This window comes from Patagioenas fasciata, chromosome 1 (genome assembly GCF_037038585.1).
Source record: "Patagioenas fasciata isolate bPatFas1 chromosome 1, bPatFas1.hap1, whole genome shotgun sequence".
Lineage (NCBI taxonomy): Eukaryota > Metazoa > Chordata > Aves > Columbiformes > Columbidae > Patagioenas > Patagioenas fasciata.
In genome coordinates, this window is record NC_092520.1 from 56,667,293 (window position 1) to 56,686,862 (window position 19,570).

The window sequence follows — 19,570 nt, forward strand, 5'->3', positions numbered from 1 at the left end:
TAAGAAAGCTCACTACCGTCAAAGAAATCTCAGCATTTGGGAAGAAAGAAAAAGAAAAAAAACCAACAAAAACAAAACACGCACACTATACACAAAAAAAAAAAACATAAACATTTGAATATAGTCAAGCAAAATCCAAGCTAATTTATCAACATAGCCAGAACCTGTAAACATTATAAGTATGGAGGATCTACAAGTTGTTCATAATATCCATAGGTAAATCTCTTGCAAAGCTATGTAAGTGAAGAATTAGGTGGGATATTATTTTATAGGATGATCCACTTCTTTACTGCCTCAACATATTTAAGTTACAATCTACAGAACCTTTGTATTTATATGGTAGAGCCAAATAAGAAGGGTAGCTATATGGCAGTTATTAAAAGTACTCATTGTAGTCAGAAAGTTCTTACTTAGGTCTAAAGAAGTCAAACTACTAGCTAAATAACATATTCTCATGATAAATGGAAAAAAAAAAGGCAAAAGTTGTTAAACGGGGTACCTGCACTCATACAGGACTTAGTAACATATACAGCTTAAATGATCTAAGTGCCAACTATGCTTTCCAAATCCACACTCCTAGTAAAAAAAAAAAAATAAAAATCTGTTCAGCAAACATATTACTTGTATTTACTAATGGTCTACTACACTTTCAAATATTTCCATTTAAAAAAAAAAAAGTCTTCCTTATGCTTTCAGTTATGTTCTTAGTGGGCCTCATACAATGTCTACCAGAATAAGAACAAGAAAAGCAAGATCTACAGCTGAGTATTCATACAAGTGACCTGACGGAGGGCGGGGAAGAGGTAGAAATTACCCCAAAAAGTCTCCTTTTATTTAAAAAAAAAAAAAAAAGTTAACATGGGATTTTTGTGATGGGATTTCTGATGTCAAGATAAACTTCTGTTTATTTTAAATTGCTCTTTCTGCTAAATGATTATTCCATAGGCATTTTGAAGACATAAACAGCTGTGTATCTAGCTGGCAGTTCTAACAAGAAAAAAAAGAAGATTTAAAGGTGAATTTCCCTCCAGAAAAATGAATTCCAACAACTAGTTTCCACAGAACTTTTCTGTGATCATGCTCACTAGAAATTTAAATACACAAAAAATGAGTTGGAAGTCATCTGGATATTAAGAAATCATTTGGACATCCATTAAAAAAAAGCCTTTTTAAACTAGGTGGAACAAGCAGTGTTGTTTGTTGTGTTTTGCGGATTTTCTTGTGGGTTTTTGTTGTTGTTGGGTTTTGGTTTGGTTTGTTTTCCTCCCTGACTTTATCCTTAAGGATCATGAATTGAGAAAAGTTCAAATTTGAACCTCATCCAAAATATGAAAAACAAACCTAGTAAAGAAGGAGAGCATATGTCTGAGTACAAACCCAAGAAGCAGAAAATTTCTTTTTTCCTTAAACTGGGGGCACACTCTTAAGCAAATGGACAAGGATTACTGATAGCAATCAACATCTCCATGAATCTTAAAGGGGCTGCAATCGGCTGATGAGGCCTCACTGAGTTCTCAAAAAATTTTCACGAATTAGCCATGAACAGAAACCTTTAGGAGATGGTAATGCTCTACTAAAGAATATTACCACACTGAGGTACAGGACTGAGGAGAAGCATTTTGTCTGGGGAGCATTTCTGAGGCGCTTACCTCCTTTGAAGTCTCTTGGCGTCAGGATGAATGCTAGCTGTCCTCGGGCTGCCATCCCTTTGAGGGGAGAGAGATACAGATGAGCCCAAAGGTTCTCTTCTAAACACAAGTCCTTACTGCAAGCTGGCCAAAAGGTCCCTGCAATCAAAGAAATCATTGTGGTTTTGCATGTGGCGCATTTATGTCCTTTAATCAAGGTTTGTCAGCCATCTAACATGTTCAACCACAAAGAAAAAAATAAATGCATCTGCTGTGTAGCCAACGCAGAACAGAGACTAAGGAAAGTGAAGAACTGTTCATGCCAGTTTGGACACTACGAACTCCATGAAAAACACAGGCAACGTGATATTTCAGACTAAGCAGAACCACCTCAGTGTACAGGATTTTATGCATGTATATATGTATTAAAAACTATTTGCCTTTAGAATAATTTTCCAACACTCTGAAATTCCTGCTTCCTTCAGATCTCAAGAAAAAACATCACATTTTCATTTATAGACATAATACTAGCCAATATATTCTACAATCTAATGCAGCAGTCACTCTTCAACAATTACCTCTTGCAATTAACCACAGCAGTATACAATTAATCCTTAAATTCATTCTTTTCGCCATAAGCTAGTTTTAATAGACCTTGAAGAGCCACTTGCTAGGAAAAAAAAAAAAAAAAACAAAACAATGAAAGTTCTGTCACAATACTGATAAAAGATTCCTTCTGCAGAACATTTAGCAGACTTTTGTGTTTGCATGCCAACATGCTAGAGCCACGAGGTCCATGTTTTCCTTAGCATGAGTCATCTCTAACAGTGTCCATATTCACAGCCTCTTTGGCACATTCCCTGGGCACATGCCCTTCCGCCATAGAAATGAATCCTTACAGCCCTGCTGTCACAAGCCTAGGCATTTCATATTAAGCACATGATTTCCCAGAGCTTCAAACTAATGGCCAATCTTGGTTTATAGCTCTTCTACCAAACCATATTATAGTAGAAGCAAACAGACATATATTTCTTGTATTTGCTACAAAACCAGTTCCTAGCTAGTAAACACAAGAAACTTATACAACAACTGAGTAACTGTAGACATTTCACTTCCTAAAGGAGTTGGTAATCACTTCTTTGGAACATAAGTGTGCACAACTCCATACTCTTTCTCTTCCCACCTGCCTATTTTGCCTCTTCTCACTTCAAAAAACAGCAGTGGGGGAGTGAAAAATCTTGTCCCTCACGTAACTCATAATCAAAGCTTCATATAGAACTAGATTTCATTGAGAGATATGTCAAATGGTTATCAATAAACTAAAGAAAGTCACAAAATGGAAAGCAAATGTAAATCAGCATTAGTTCACAGAATTCATTCATCCAGATAAATTGCATTACAACATGAGCAGAACTAACAAACCTTCCATCCAATGAATACTGAGATTAGTATCATTTTTCAACAAAATGTCAAACTACTTGTACCTACCTATCTTAAACCTGTTTCACTGAAGTAGTTCACGTCAATAACACTTGTGGGTTTTATTAGTTACTTCCCTCTCTAGATCAGAAACAAACTTCCAACAGCAAATACGAGGTACAAGAACCCCTTCACCTCCATTGTCTGAAAAACAACTGCTCTAATGTTTCTACCCGTTTCTGTTTACCCATTACATCAAATTAAATTCAAAATTAAAGGTGCAATTCAGATTTCCTTCTTCATGAAAATATCAATCCACCCATCAGTTTAATCCTTTTTTACTACTTGTGTATACAACTTCCAAGATCTTTTGCATCCCTGCTCTTGCAGCCTGTAAATCTTCACTCCTCTTTTCCCTTCACATTTTACATTCACATTGCTATTAAATTCCACTGCTTCCATTACAGAATATTCACAGGGAAATTCTTCTTCAAAACTCCTATATTTTATATATCTTATATTTTATATATCAGCCCTGGAACTACACAGGATTGTCACCAGGCTTCAGCCAAACTCATTACTTCAATCCCTACAAAATATGATTTTCTCCTTTCAATATTTTCAAATTTTTCTCTTTACAACTCTTCACCTGACCACTAATTACTGCTAAAAAACACTTTCTATTCACATCCCTCATTTCCATTCTGCCTTCCTTCCCTATGATGTTGTTTCCTTCTTACAAATTGCTATTTCAAGGAACTGTTTAAGGAAACAGAGAGGGAGAAAGCCTCAGTATCACCAAACGATGATTTTTATCCCACCTGTTATGCAACAGCTTACAAATTTAGTAGTATAATGAAAAGAAAATAAATGGAAAGAACCTAAAGAATTTGGTTGAAAACACCGGCTTTTTAGGCCATCACAACAAGCATAACACAAACATATTCCTTCCAAGAAGCAGTATTTTACATTGAGCTTTCTACATTTTGATTTAAAACAAGATCAGAATAACATGACACTATTAAATACCTAAACCTTAGGCGATACAAAATACAATTACTAGCAACTCTCAGTTTTCTTTGAGATCTACTAGTGGTGCTTCCCAATATTGATATGCTCATACTGTAAGAATTACACAGCCATAAAAGACTTACAGCGCAGACCTGATTATACTGATAAACATGAAAGTACCTGAAGTCACCACTGCTTACTAGGCAGACATTCACAGATTCACAAAAATAGAACAATATGATGCAGATTCCAGAAAGTGATAATAGTCCCTTGGACTGCTAAAGGAAAGCAGGTAACTAAAAAGCTTCTAAAGCTGCAATTCAAAACAATATCTTTGAATAAGGGCAATGCAAACAAGCGAATCTTTTCTCATTAAAAGCACAGCTAATGACTACAGGGAAAGACACAAGTAGTAAAGACTAGGGCAACAAAGGTTCAGAGTTGCAAGGTAACCATCTCTTAAACTAAGAAGGGACTGAGCTATTTAAAACATGAAAACAGGGCCTCACAGCAAAACTAACTGTGCTAGATAGTCAGAGTTCATCGGTTCTTTCTCACCCTTTCACCTTAGTCTTATTTATGGCCACTAGGGGCTGTATCAATGGAAGCTTTCAGCTTGTTTTTTAAATCACTAGACTGACTAGATCTGAAAGCCTAGCCAAACCATGACAGAAACTCTATTGCTATCTTTTTTGGGGCTGGACAGCCAGAAACTAGTTTTACATTTACTACAGACAAATGTAGGCACTATCTGCTCATCTCCTCTGGAGGCTAGTGCTGCCATTAAGAACAGAGGGGGTTATCAGGGGTGTCAAAAGAAAAGTAAGCCTACCACCTGAATAGGGACTGCCTCACAGGAAGCTGTGCCTCATTTTCTTCCCAACACTGTCACAATGAGAGAGAATTTGCAGTCTCATCTCCCTTCTGATTTCATCTGCAGGAATTCCTACAGAACAAGGCAATTCCATCCGGCTTTGGTCAAGAGAACAGAGAAGGCACTCCATCACCTCAATCCCTCACAAAATGCAATAATGACAATGCAGCTGCAGTTGTGGTAGGCAAAATGAAATATGTCTTTTTTCATATAAGTGTGCCTAATCCCCATCCAAAGTTTGTGGTTTGCAAAAGTCAAGTATGAAAGGGCATTAGCTCCTGCTGTGGGGCTGGGCAGACAACACAATGACGGAATATCAAGAAACTACTGACACATTTCACTTCTTCCTGTGCTGAGGTAGCAGTCTTTGTTGCAGTGGATTTTACAGTCCTAATGTTAAGCAGGAAAATCTCTTGCTCTGCTCTCCCACCCTGACAAGCGCGATGTAACCTGACACAGGCTGCGTGCTCTATCAAGTTATGACAGAAATGTACCAAGTCAACTAACTTCCAGCTGACCCACAGCATATGTTTAAGGTGACATCAATCCAGAGATGCTCATAAATGTTAAAGCAAACCAATTAAAGCTGTATAGCAAAAGGACATCAACTTAAAATTTCTTGAAGTCACATATAAACAATCACATTCAAAGTTACATCACCTAGATCACTATGGCAAGAATATTCAACATATCCACATTAACATCTTTAGGTTTCTTAGGGCATGAAAGCTTAGGCTTCTTTAAATTGAGCAAATTGCAGAAAAACTGCAAGTGACATAAAATCCATTAAGTTTTCCAATACTAAAGCTACCTTCCCTTTAAAAAAGTGTGTATGATTACCAGATGAAATGAGCTTAGCTGGACCACTCAGCAATTACATCTTGTAGTATTTTGGCAGAAGGGATTAGAAAGCACTGAACTATCAGCAGTTAAACATGGAAAAGCTTTCATATACACACACCAAACCACCTCCAAACCTCTCAGACAAACAAAATCAAGCGTGAATTTCAGAGTCTTTCTCTGGAACACAGGCTTTCCAAACCTCACACTGTTCCTCAATCTCTTTACTAAATACATTGTAGTTTTCCAGCCACACTGTGAACTGGTCATATTATTCCCAGCATAGCCTCACTGATGCCATGTACACCAAAGGCCTATCCAATAAAAGATTTATTTTGGCTCAGCCATCGCATTACTTACCAATCTCATTTTCAACTGATTACCTAAAATAAACTATACATTACTTTCAGAAGCACAGCTTTTCAAAAATAAATATTTCCAGACTTCATTTGCCTGAACTTGTTCTAAAGAGCCCAGTTAATCAAGCTTCATAGAAATGGAATTTTTTTTTTTTCATGAGGGTATATTGTGTCATTCATAAAATTTAACAAGAAGTTATTTTCTGTTTTCTTGCAGTCTGTATAAACACCAGGGTGACTTACAGCAGTAGGTATATTATATGCCAGACATGGAAAATAACCCATACAGGTATAAAGACTAAAAGGAAAATTACCAGCAGCTATCCTTTATGAACCTTATTAGTACCAGTTCTCCTTATAAACTTTTTTAAAAGAATCCTTAAAATCCTTTTACAAAAAGGGAAGTCATCTGCGTAGAGGAGGAGGAAAATAAACCAGAAGTCTGATTCTCATTGGGTCAAGAAGTTTAAACAGTTCAAAAGAGTGTATCTCAAAAGCTACAAAGCATGCTAGAAAACCAGATCTGAAGGATGACAAAACATGAGCTTTGACAGTAATATTTTTTTAAAAACATACTACAAGACTAGCTCAAAACTAGATCAATATCACGAGTGCCTAATTGTACTGGATGCTGAAACTACTTGGTGATCATTTGTTCTATCATTATATTCACATGTACAGAAGTGTAGGACACGGAATTTAAATACTACTTCATGCATAAATACATTTATAAACACACTGCTCTCAGCTTTTATCCACATATGTGTATCAGCCTCACCCCTGACAGTGACATACATGAATGCAAAAAAAGCCTAGAAATTTTATTCTTCAACCATGTAAAGATAAAGACAAATTAATTTCCTCTTATATATTTCTAAATAATAACCCAACATAAAAAAAGAAAATGTTACAAAGTTATAGTAAACCAGGGATTAAAATTATTAACAAAAATGAAGAAACATTATCAGAGAGGCATCTGAATCTCGGAAATAAAATAAATTCCAAACAACTTGGCCTAAAAAGGGCAAAAGAAACAACTTCAGAACAAAATCTAACTCTGCTCTTGAAAAATGGGTAAAGCAAAGTAAGATGCAAAAAGCAGAGCTGACAGGCTCCTAGACAGAAAAACTTTGAGAATAAATAGGATAGCAATATGTTTAAAGAGTTACAGTACAGCAAAACTCAGAAGAGACGGCAAACAACTTTAGACAATTTTATAAGTAAAAAATAAATAAATCTGACAAGAAACACAAATAATTCCTATTCCATTACAAAGGAGGCAGCGTATGCTGTTACGTAAAAACTAAAGAAGTAAAAAGACCCAGAGAAGTTTCATGAATTATTTTATAAGGATCTAAAACGAACTATAATTCTTCTACCCATGAGGCATTTAATCAGATCACAGATGTAGCAGATGAACCTTTCATTTGGAAGGACAGATGTGGCTCCTAGAACACAGGGAGATAGTGGCATCACTACCTATTTTGTTAAGCCTCCTTCTTTAAGTAACACTAACATAGTTTTTTTAACACACCATGGCAGAGAAGGAACGGCAATCCCTTTAGATACATGCACCCATACAATGTCCCTGCGATTTGCTTTAAAGGCAACATTCTAGTTACTTAGTATGTGCTACAGCAGATAAAAGTCCTTTGTTCCAATAGAATGGGAACATGAAGACATCATATTCAAAAATGTGGCTTCAGAAAAGAGTATTTGCATTTTTGTTTTATGTAAAGACCTTTAGGTTTCTTATAAACAGATGCTCCGCAAATTAATTTATATTCAAGATGACAACCTAAACTGGTTCACTACTGTTTATTGCTCTATTGGAATGAACTCTAGCCACAGCTATTACACACAAACCTCCAATAACAGATGTAAAGAACCAAGTCTAGGTCAGGGGTGTCAAACTCATTTTCACCAGGGGCCACATCAGCCTGGTCGTTGCCTCCAAAGGGCCAAATGTAATTTTAGGACTGTATAAATGTAACTACTCCTATAGTTATCCAGTCCTAAAATTACATTCAGCCTTTGAAAGTAACTGCCAGGCTGATGTGGCCCCCGGTGAAAATGAGTTTGACACCCCTGGAAGACTTGCCCTACGCAAGCAATAAGCTGATTTAAGACTGTGTTAAAGCAGTAATACCTCACACAAACAGATATGGCTTAGCCTCTGGATATGAAAAAATTGCTATAAAGCAAACACATTTCCAAGTTAGGATTTAAAAAAAAAAAAAAAAAAAGTAAGAAAATTTAACAAGACATTTGGGTATATCACCCTACTCCAAAAAGTAGCTTTTTTTTTTTTTTTTTTTAAATGTAAATCTCTAGGACAAAGTAACTGTCATTAACTCATTAAATGGTAACACTCATTTCAAGTTGTACTTCCATGTATGTCATGCAGAAGACACCAAGAGCTTGACGAGCTATTCTCACAATCATCATCTGAAAACAGTAAGAGATCTCAAGAAAGTACAGCAGTATTGCATAATCTTTCTAAAATTCCAAGCAACAGGTCCCCTTAACACACTGGTGTGTATAACCACGTACCTTAATTTAAGCAGGTGTGGAATAACAGAGAATGAAAAACAATACCAGGATTTCTCAAAGACAGATGATTCAGATGTACCAACAAACAAAACAAATCAACCCAACCCCAAAACATTCTGCCTGCCTGGAGAATCTTCAATTTTTGTCTTTGCTCACCTTTGCTCACAATACAGAATGCCTCCTAAAACCTGTCAAATATTTTAAAGGATATCAGAGCAGGTATTCTGCAATTATATAAAATTGTTCTAGAAAGGGACATTAAATATTAATCATCAGGTCTGCAGTGTCCCAAATGGGAGAGAAAATTTTATTCTCCAGTTTCTTGAAACTTGTTACAACAAAATAAATATCAAAAAAGTTCTCATAGAAGATATTTACTCCTACTTAAAAACTGACATGTGAATACTTAGGAAAAAGGTTATTACATAGTAAGAGACACCTCTTCAGCTCACAAAAGGATATGTAAGAAATCTAGTGAAATGAAGACTGATCTAGAGCCAGAAGCAAAAAGCAAAAAATGAGACTAAAATTGTTATTGGAATTGCTATTTGTCTGCCAAAAATAATCTTTAGAAACCCAATTTAAGAGTCCTCTATAAACAGTACCTCTTTCTATCCAAGATCCACCAGCACACAGCACATTGCACAGGCTTTACAGAACAATAATTGCTGCAGTGGCTGGCAATAGAATTTAAAATCCTAACATTTTCTCCCTTGCTTACTTCAAATATGTTCATTCTGTGAGAGAATATTAATGTATTTCTTGTAATCAGTGCTAAACTGCTCAATCATGGAAGAAATAAAGTCTCCTAATCATTCAAGACATGGAAAATTAACGTGTTGAACATTCCTGATGATGGATTATCACATTTTCTGAAATAGAGTTAAAAGATGGTCAGAACCTTAGAACTACATATCACAGTCCTGGCTTGCAAATACAACAAAGACCTGTCGTAAATAAAACTAGATTCCTAGCCAAAAATATTAACCAATTCCTTTAAACAACAATCTGGCCCTTTTAAAGTGTGTGTGCATATGTACAGATATATAATGGCATATTATTACCATCCAATAACAAGACCTGATCCTTAGTTTAGAAACCTAATAGAACTGCAAAATGTTCCCTTTGCAAGGATTCTGTCACTTCAGCATCACCTAATAAACACCACATATTAATTTTTAACGGTATAAAGAAATAAGCTTTTTGTCTTGAAGATCAGAAGTTCTGTAGTACGAGGTGTTTTGCAAAACAACATACAATCACACAAAACAGAAGTAATGAAAAAAACATTAATAGCTCTACATTCTATTAGCTGTAGAAACACCTGTACTTTCCTCCAAAAGTAATTGAGTCATACAGAGCTGCTAAGAGTACAGTATTTTACAAATTGACGCAAATTGGAAAATACACAGGCTACTGCACTTGACAGTAGTGATGTGAAAGCTCTAAGTATTTTCAGAGGGTCCTCCGCACAACAATAAGCACAAACATCACTAATGACACTTCCATCCAGCCAACCCATTCAAGCTACCAAGCCATACAGTCTCCTCTCTCCTTCAGTTAGCAAAACCAAGAGTTGCCACACTACCTGCACAAAATGTTGGCATTCACTCAGTTCAAATTTGGACACTGGATTCTCTTTTTCAGCCACATTGCTATTATACATTTTAAAAACTATTAAGTTGCATTCCCCAGCTTCTATTTCTGTTGTGTTCTATTTCACTTGTCCTATAAGATCTTACTGTTCCTTCTCTAAAATGAACAGATTTGAAGCAGAAAGGCAGTCCATGAGATAAATCCCACTTTTGCCTTTTTGCCATACTTCACTTAACTACCAAACCTAGACTGAAAAATTTCAGAAGAAATAATAAAAGCCATGACGAAAAATGTGCTCAATTATGTGCCACCTGATGCTGCTGAGATGCAAACTATACATAAGTTCTTAGTCCAGTACTGGTGGCAAGTTCTCTGGTCTGAAATCATTCACAAAGCCTTCAGTGATAAACTGTCCAAGCAAACTGTTTCAGAGCACATGGAAGAAAGGAAAAACTGTCTGTCCCCTCAGCAATGCACCTCCTGGATTCAGAAAAAGTCCTTCTTTCCTTGGAAGCTAACTGGCAATCTCAGAAATCCAGAGGTCCCCTTTTAGAACCTCAGTGTCTTTGCTAATGAAGTCAAATGCTTCCACAAAAGCAGACTGAAAATTAATTTTAAAGTATTTTCTGCCTACTTGTGACTTCAAACCCTGTCAAGAGAACAACCTCTTATCTAGATTGCACTGTCATAAAAGAAAGAGCTATCCAGATAGAGACAAAGTCTTACCGAAGAAATAAAGTAGTATCAAATGCTTCCAGATATTTTCACTACTGTCTAGACGTAATAAATCACTATAGCCACGTAATATATTAAAAAAAAAAAAACCACAAACAAAACAAACAAAATAACGCACCACACCTCTATCTAGCACACTTAAGACTGAACCCTGAAATTAATTAATAGGGCAAGAGAAGGGAAACAGGTTCAGAAGGTAATTAATGGAAATTCCCTCCATTAGCTTGACTTAGAGCACTAATGTGCTGTTTGCTAATGTACAAATAAACAAACTTTTAAATTTAAATTTTTTAATCACTCAGATCAAAGCTAGGTTCAGTCTCCTTTGAAAAGCAACTTAGGCTTTGCCACTAATCAAACCTTGACAAAAACTTTCAAGATTCACAAAACAGCGGATACTACATTGTTTTTAATGTTTTGACACTTCAGTGCAGACTTAGGTTATATTTTCTGAATTTAAACAACAGTTGGTTACATTCTCTTAATATTAAGAGAATCTAAACATATTACTTAGAGGTTAACAAACTGATGGTCTTTACATTAATTTATTTTTGTACAGGCACAGTAAAAGATAAATGCATTTCTTCCTATTAAGTTCTGTCACATACCTCACAAAGTATAGTAACAACTCTTTAGAATTGAAAGGATAAAATATGTTTTTCTTCAACTAAGGTCTGATTGAAACCTTGCCAGCAAAAACAGGCATGATTGGATAACTTGGAAAATAATTACTCATATAATCAAATCATCATCATCTCTGAGCATCTTACCTTTAAATAGGATCCATAATATCTAGTTACATATGGACTGTCACACTGACTCAGCACTGTGATTTCTTGCTGGATGTCTTCTATTTCATCTTCTGCTTCTTCTAGGTCAATAATTTTTATAGCAACCACTTTCTGAGTCCGATTGTCAATTCCTTTAAAAACTTCACCAAAAGAGCCCTTACCAATCTTCTCCAGTTTTGTAAACAGTTCTTCTGGATCTGCTTTCAGAGTCTGTTAAAAATAAGAGAAAAGTTACTCAGTATTTGTAACATTAAAATGAAATGTGATATTTTTAAAGGCAACAAACACTTCAAATTCTACACAAATTCTATTCCTATTTACCCAGCTATTATTTTTCTATGTCTGTAATTAATGCATTCTTCCTACATCCCTCTACATAGACACTGCAACATTTATGCTTCCCTCTATAGAAAGTACAAATTTAACACCATCCCTGTGACAGAGGTTTGCCCAGTCCAGCATCACAAAGTGCTACTACTTATTTCTTTTTATTTGCCAACAAGCCCCGCCCAAGCACCAAGAGTGAAAGATCCTTACAAATATTTGGTTTCTATTACAATGAAAACAGATCCAATACCACTACCAACAAAAGTAAATCTTTTGTCTATCCTTTTCTCTTGAAGTTGGTTCCTCTCAGAACCTAGAGTCCTACTCTCTTGACTTTTTCACAAATCTCATCCTCTTACGGATTTTGTTCCCACTCTTCAGTTCACAGACTGCTGTTTCCTGTTGTCTGATGCTGCAAGCAATCCTCTTCAATTTGCTCCTACTAAGGATTATCTGCATGAACTGCCATGCTTCCTCCTTATCCTTGACCCTAAGGTTTTCTGGAGCAGAATTTTTTTTTATTCTCTCAGTTGAATAAAATCATCCACTCCTAAAAATATCCTGTTCCCAGCTATCTTGATCTGAACAGTCACATGAAAACTATGAGCGCTTACCTAAATATGTGAATGTAAGACCTGGGCAGACCACTCCGCCATATTTGGAGTTTTTTCTCTGCTGTCAAGTATTCAGTTAGCTACTGCTACCCTTCTCACTTTCAGTGCACAGATGGTAAGTTCCATTGTGTACCTTTTTAAACTAAGAGCAAGGAGCCTTTATAGCTAATAAATACATACATATATGTACACATACATTTCAGTTAAACTGGTGAAGTCATAGGCAGAAGGGAGAGTCAAGAAATGAAGAAAAATAGGATAGGATTACTTAAAATCTTTCCCTTAAGAAATAAAACAAACACTTCAAAAGACTTCTTATTGTTCTTAAGAGGATGAGGTTCATGGTAAGTGACAAAACATCATGGGTATAGAAAAAGGCTTATACAAGGAAAATTCAGTAATGCCTAAATAAGCATAAAATCACATACCTTATACTACTTACCCAAACTTTGTAGAAGCATAAATAGGGGAATTAAAATTTCTAAGTTACCACTGCAAATATTGAGCCAATTTATTTTTTTTAGCAATGAAATTTAGCTTATACAGCATCTTCCATTTATACCTTCTATTAATATTTCTGGGCTCACATCTCCAAGATTATGTAATCAACCCATAAAGCCTTGAGAGGAAGATAGTCCTGAAGATATTTTATTTTGTCTAGAGGTATACAAATTTCACAACTGAATTAGGTGCTTAGAGGACCAGGGAGCCATGACTGACTTAGCCCAGGGATAAACCCACTCAATTCTTCAAGCGGTGTGTTTGTGGAGCAGTCTGGACTCTATCATCATGCAGCACAAATTGTGAGTACACTACTACTACTAATACTTTAAGCTACAAGACATCACAGTTTTCAGATAATTGTCGCAGGAACAGATCACTGGTGAGGTCAGTCCAAAGAAAAAACACTCTCCTAAGTATACTGTAAGACTTTACCAACCCCAAGAAGTTCTCCCTGACTTACATCTTCAGAATATGGGTTTTTAATCACCCATTTGCCATTAAAAGGAACAAAGCAAGAGACTCAAGTCCCTTGCACCAAAAGAAACTTGTTCCTCTTCTAATTTCAATATAATGAGAATTACATACTATCTCATGCTATTAAATACTATATACATAATGTGGTAATATTTCCCACCTGGAAACCAGAGCAGGGCACTTTATGTTTTCTAGCAGGTATAGTTACACTTTAGCTACGCAGTAGCTCCTACCAGTGCTTCCAGGGGCATCATCTATATGGAACCACAAAACTAAGCACTGAATCATGCTGTAGTTGTCCTCTTTGTGTCCCACAGAACAGTCCTTTATCAATATTCAAAACAGTCTTCTCTGATAATTCTTCATGAATAAAAAACCAGTATTTGTATCACATATTGTCCCGTGTGGAAGACAATTATCAGTCTATGCTTTCATACATACTGTGTTAAAATTTGAGACGATGTGCTGTAGAGAGCCGTGCACGTCTTACCCATTCGCACAAGCATTTTAGTTCCATTCACTAGCCACAGGAATCTAAGCATTACATCACTACAAAGGCATTTGAGTAAGTGTGCTGGTTTGACTGAAATACAGTTAATTTTCTTCACACAGTTAGAAACTTTTCTTTCTTGTAGCTAGCATGCTTGTTATTTGGATATAGTTAGAGAATAATAAGATACCACCCTGGGATAGGGTTAATGTTTTCTTCAAGTAACTTTACAGTGGTTTTGAGTTGGTATGAAGAGAATGTAAAAATTTACTGATATTTTTGCTGTTGTCTGGGAGACCAAGGTCTTTCTGGACTTTCTACCTACAGGTGAGAGGCAACTAGGAAGGGGGACACAGATCTTGACCAGCATCCGTGCTGACCAATGAAAATATTCTATACCATCAGCATCATGCTTGGTAGATAACTAGAGCTGGGTTTTCAGGCTTCTTAGACCCATTCCAGTTCAGCTCCGTTCTGGCTGAGTTCCATTCAGGAGTTCCAATAGTTCGGTTTTGTTAGTTCAGCCTTTCATCATTTTGCAGTTGGCCTCTGGGCCTTTATTTTTGGCCTTTTTGCTCTCGCCCTGGGATCAGCTGTTCAGGACTAGGGCGTTCCCTTCCTGGGACTGGCTGCTCAATGTGTGGATAGAGTTTGCGAGGAATTGCACTGAGTATCACTTATTTTATATTTTATTTAATATATTATTAGTATTATTTTGTTATTTCATTAAACTGTTCTTATCTCAATCTACCAGTTTCTCCCTTCCCTTTTGATTCTCTCCCCTTCTTTGGAAGGGAGTGGAAGAGTGAGCAAGTGGCTATCATGGGGTTAAAATATGACTGTAGGTCACAAACCAATCACAGTCATAGCTGCCTAAAACAGTCCATGTTTCACCTCCAGAAACTAAAAAGCCAGCACTACTCAAAGTCACAGTGCCCTGCAGTCGTTCATATCAAGAAAAACACCAAGAGTAAAAGGGCTTCCTGCCAGCAGTTCTTTGAGATCTGTTGGCCATATTTATTCCCCTTCTATTGCTCCTTTTCCCCTCCACCCCTCAAACATCTATTATGAACATACATTAACAAGCCCATTACTTCATGACACTACAATCTTCAGAGACTTGCACAACTCTCACAGCTTCATTTTTACAGTATCAAATATTCGAGATTCTGGTGGCAGACTGACAGTTTTATAAACAATTGCAAAAGCGCATCTCTCCAGTCATTTTTTGTTAATAATTCCAGAAAAGCAAAGAAGATAATTGTTCCGGCCTGATTTTATACAAACAAAATTTTGCAGCCATTTTGAAATGTTAATTGTTTTATAATAGCCGCCATTAATTAAAATTGTTATTAATAATAGTTCCTAGTCAAAGTTCCTTGTGAAATTGCTAATTATTAAAAAACAAAACCCACAACACACCACAACTAACTTTCTTGCTCTGCAAGGTCTTTAGGAGACCAGGTGTTTGAAGTGGGAGCCTTAAATGACTGGCAACCTGTGTTTTTCAAAGATATACCAACTGGTAGGTTTTCATAACCTGCTCTTCTTTTTTTTTTTTAAAAAAAAAAAAAAAAAAAAAAAGAGAGAGACCTGACCTCCTAATATTATACTTAATGAGCTGCTGGAATTTGAAAGTGGCCAATTCTCATTCATTTTTCCAAGATCACATCTGGAAAGGATTATCAACAAATTTATTTTTGTTTTTTTCTCTAAATACTTCCAACAGAACAAGAATAAACAAATAGCTTTATAAATATTCTCTTTATATGACTGAATAGAGGAAATGTCTTCCATAGCTTCTGTCACTACAGTTTTGCTGACTGTGCTCTTTGCAAGCTTTCACTAAGCATATAGCTTTTTCCTACAATATTAAAATAAAGGGAACCGATAAAAGCCTTTATGTAACTGAGAACACTGAATAGTGCTAGAAACCACAAAATAGAACAGCTACATCTGCTGCAAAAGGATAAAGCTAATAACCTTGTTTGATAAGGAGCTAGATCTCTACCACTAAGATGTTCCTTTCAAAGTGTGTCACAGAACACAAGTTGCAGCAAATCAAAAACAAATCCTGGAACATTTAGATCTAATGATTACAGAACTTGCTATTTCCGTAACCATTTGAATTAGTTTGGGATTTTTTTAATAGTTTCTTACACTTCTGAACAACAATTGCAACAATCCTGTCTCAGTCTTTTGTTTGTTTAGCCATGCAGAACAAAAACCTGTACTTTTCACCAGAAGCAGAGCCACCATTAGCCCAATAACCTTTCTGTACTTGTTCCACATTGGATTCATTACCTTAATCAGCCAGAAAAACACACGGCACTTCAAATGAACTCTTCTCAGTACCTAACATCACTGTTGCCCATTTCTAGAGAATAAAATAGCCCAATATGTTCTCAGAGCCTATTTGTTCAATTTGGCCTCATGGCTCAAACACAGCTGTGACCAACTAAACCCACTCACCTCTTCCTTATCCTCTACATTTCCAGTCAAAGAGATCCCAGCCTATTGCAAAGGTTCCATGCAATAATTCATACACCTTGCTCTTTGTGCTATTTCGTTCAGTAATTCAAATCCTCAAGGTTGTGTAGTTCTCCAGTAATGGACTCTCAAATATAACATGTGTCTTTAAATTTTGTGCCATTAAGCAAATATTATCAACGTGCATTGACTTTTTTTTTTTTTTTTTTTTTGGGGTAAGGTCACTTTTCAGTGACTAACTGTCAAGAACAACCCTGGAGAAATTATAGCAGTATCATCCACTCTGACATCACCTCTCCAGTACTCTCCTCATAGCCAGGACTATACACATCTTACTATGTATTTATTTTGGTTATTCTCTAATGCTCATCTGCACTAACTGGCCCTATAACTTAAAAGAAAATGTTTCTGTTTAAAGATAGTTAGATCAAATACATGCTTCTAATGTTATCCATAATCATTCTGACCGAAGATATAGCTTTAATAACCTTTTTCTGCATCTCATTCCAGTTCTCAGCCTACTTTTGTGAAGGGTTGTTCATCCAGTTACTGTAGAAAAGGGTTAAAAATCTATTCTTTAACTCACAAGAATTACAAGCCATCTCCATATTCAGGTTCTCAAGCTTATTTGGGCAACTGATTTTACTTGCAGATCCCAAATTTCTCTATGCCTGCTCTTTTGAAATAGACAATCTTCTTTCAACACCTCCTTTTGTTTACTTTTCATGTCAACAAATCAGTTGCCCATGAGTCAGTCCAATCCTCATTCCTTATCAAGACTGAGCCCAAAATACCATCATCTGACAGGTTCCGAGATTTCTGATGAAAATAAAACACCACATGCTGAAAGAGACTTGTGATTGTTGGTGATCACTGCTATGTGCTACCATACTTGGAGATAAAAAGAATGTGTTTTGAACCTTGTTCATGCGCATGCAGATAAACCTGGATACACACTGTAATAGGATGTTGCAGTGAGCCCTACAAAAATCAAGGAGGACTGGAGAACTAATGGAGGAAAAAAAATAATCTATCAAGATAATAACTTCTGGCTCTGGAAATTCTTGAGCAGTAAAATTTAGCAGAAAGTGTGGAAATATGCCATAGAAGTATTACAAGTTACTGTATTCTTGCACTTTATCTTAGAAATCTTACAATCACCCCTGTCAAAGATGAGACCTGACTAGGTAGGCCTATGATCTGACCTCATTCAGCTGATATGTTCTCAAACTATCTGCATCCGAGTCAGAACTTCAAACACAAAACTAATTTTATAGCATAGCCAATGCATGTTATCGTACAAAATCAAGAACACTTGAAATCAGAGAGGAAGACTTTAAGGCCACTGCCATTTGAGGAACTGCCTTCATGTTTTTTTCCTCTGCCCCATAACTGCAGATCACCACACTTTCACATTCTAAGCAAGACACCAAGACTTCTTTTGACTGGTAAAAACAAAAGATAAAAATAGAGGGAGAAAAAGAGAGGCATGACATTGTTTCTGAGACCACTACTACATGTTTGTTCATTCTGTGGTGATTATCTGGTGTTCCTTTCATGCAAAAATGTCAACTTGCTACAGAAATTAGTTTCAGATGATAACAGAAACACCAACTTCTTCACATGTATGCATCAGAAGCAATTGAGAAGTTTGGACATCTCAGGTTATGCACATAACCTGCTACCTTAAGGAAGTAACCAACTTTTATCTTCTACAAGAAGATGCATCAACTTCTTGCTCAAACTTTTGTACTACTTACACAAGGAAATATATTTAATATAGAAACAGGGTAGACAAACCATAAGTTTTATGACAACACCAGGAGGAAGCTCTGAGTGGTAGCAGTGGGATACTCCCTCACTGTAAGGGATGGAGGTCCCAGTCTGCTGACCTGACCCGCTGCCTAGGACAGCTTGGTGCTTTCCAGGGACTCCAATTTAGGACATTTTGGAGAGACTGCTGAGGCTTGTTCAGCCCTTGGACTATTAAACCATACCACTCTTCCACAACAGGCATCTTTGAAACAACCTGGGGAGACTTACAGCATGTCCAGCATGTCAAGCATGACTACATGGTCCTCGGAGTGAAGGTCAAGAACACAGGGGCCCAAGTGGTTTTCTCCTCAATCCTGCTGCTCAAGGAACAGTGAAGAGATCAGGGATCTGCTTGGAAGAATTCCAGGGGAAACAGTCCTAGGGACAAGAGTGACCAAGGAAAGCTGGTTGATTTTCAAGGATTACCTCCTCCAAGAATGATCCATCTGACAGGCAACAACACAAGAAAAGGTGGCAGGAAGACTGCATGGGTGAACAAGGAACTCCTGACTAAACTCAAACATAAAGAAGAAGCATACAAGAGGTGGAGACAGGGTCAAGTGACCCAGGAGGAATATAGAGACAATGTCCAAAGATACAGGGATGAGGCTGGGAAATCAGTAGCAAGAAGTCCAGCTGAAGGTCAGTCACTACTCAGGGATCGATACTGGGGCAAATACTGTTGGCATCTTCACTTATAACCTGGACAATACAGTAAAACGCACCCTCAACAAGTTTGCCGATAACACAGAACTGGTAGGAATGGATGATAGACTAGTTGTTTACACTACCGTTCAGGAAGACCTCAGCAGTCTGGAGAAACGGGTCAAAAGAAACCTCATGGAATTCCATGCAGGCACATGCAAAGTGCTGTATCCAAAGAGGAGTAGCACCAGACACCAGTACAGGCTGCAGACTGACTGGCTGGCAAGTAGCTTTGAAGAGAAGTCCTTAGCATCCAGCTCTACTCAGAACTGGTGAGACCATATCTACAGTGCTGCATTCAGTTTTGGGCTCCCCAGTACAAGACATGGTCATATTGGAGTGAGA

General features: G+C 36.8%; 1 protein-coding gene across 5 annotated transcripts in view; it reads right to left on the reverse strand.

Moving 5' to 3' along the window:
• Window positions 1-19,570, reverse strand: part of STK24 (serine/threonine kinase 24) — a 57,584-nt gene that overhangs the window by 30,777 nt on the left and 7,237 nt on the right. For 4 of the 5 annotated variants that reach the window (XM_065843634.2, XM_065843641.2, XM_065843650.2 and 1 more), the window contains one exon: window positions 11,786-12,016. In XM_065843634.2, coding sequence (XP_065699706.2) covers window positions 11,786-12,016 — 231 coding nt within the window. Of the gene's footprint in view, window positions 1-1,649; window positions 1,759-11,785; window positions 12,017-19,570 lie in introns of those variants that run through there. The other variant, XM_065843658.2, reaches the window with a different exon arrangement.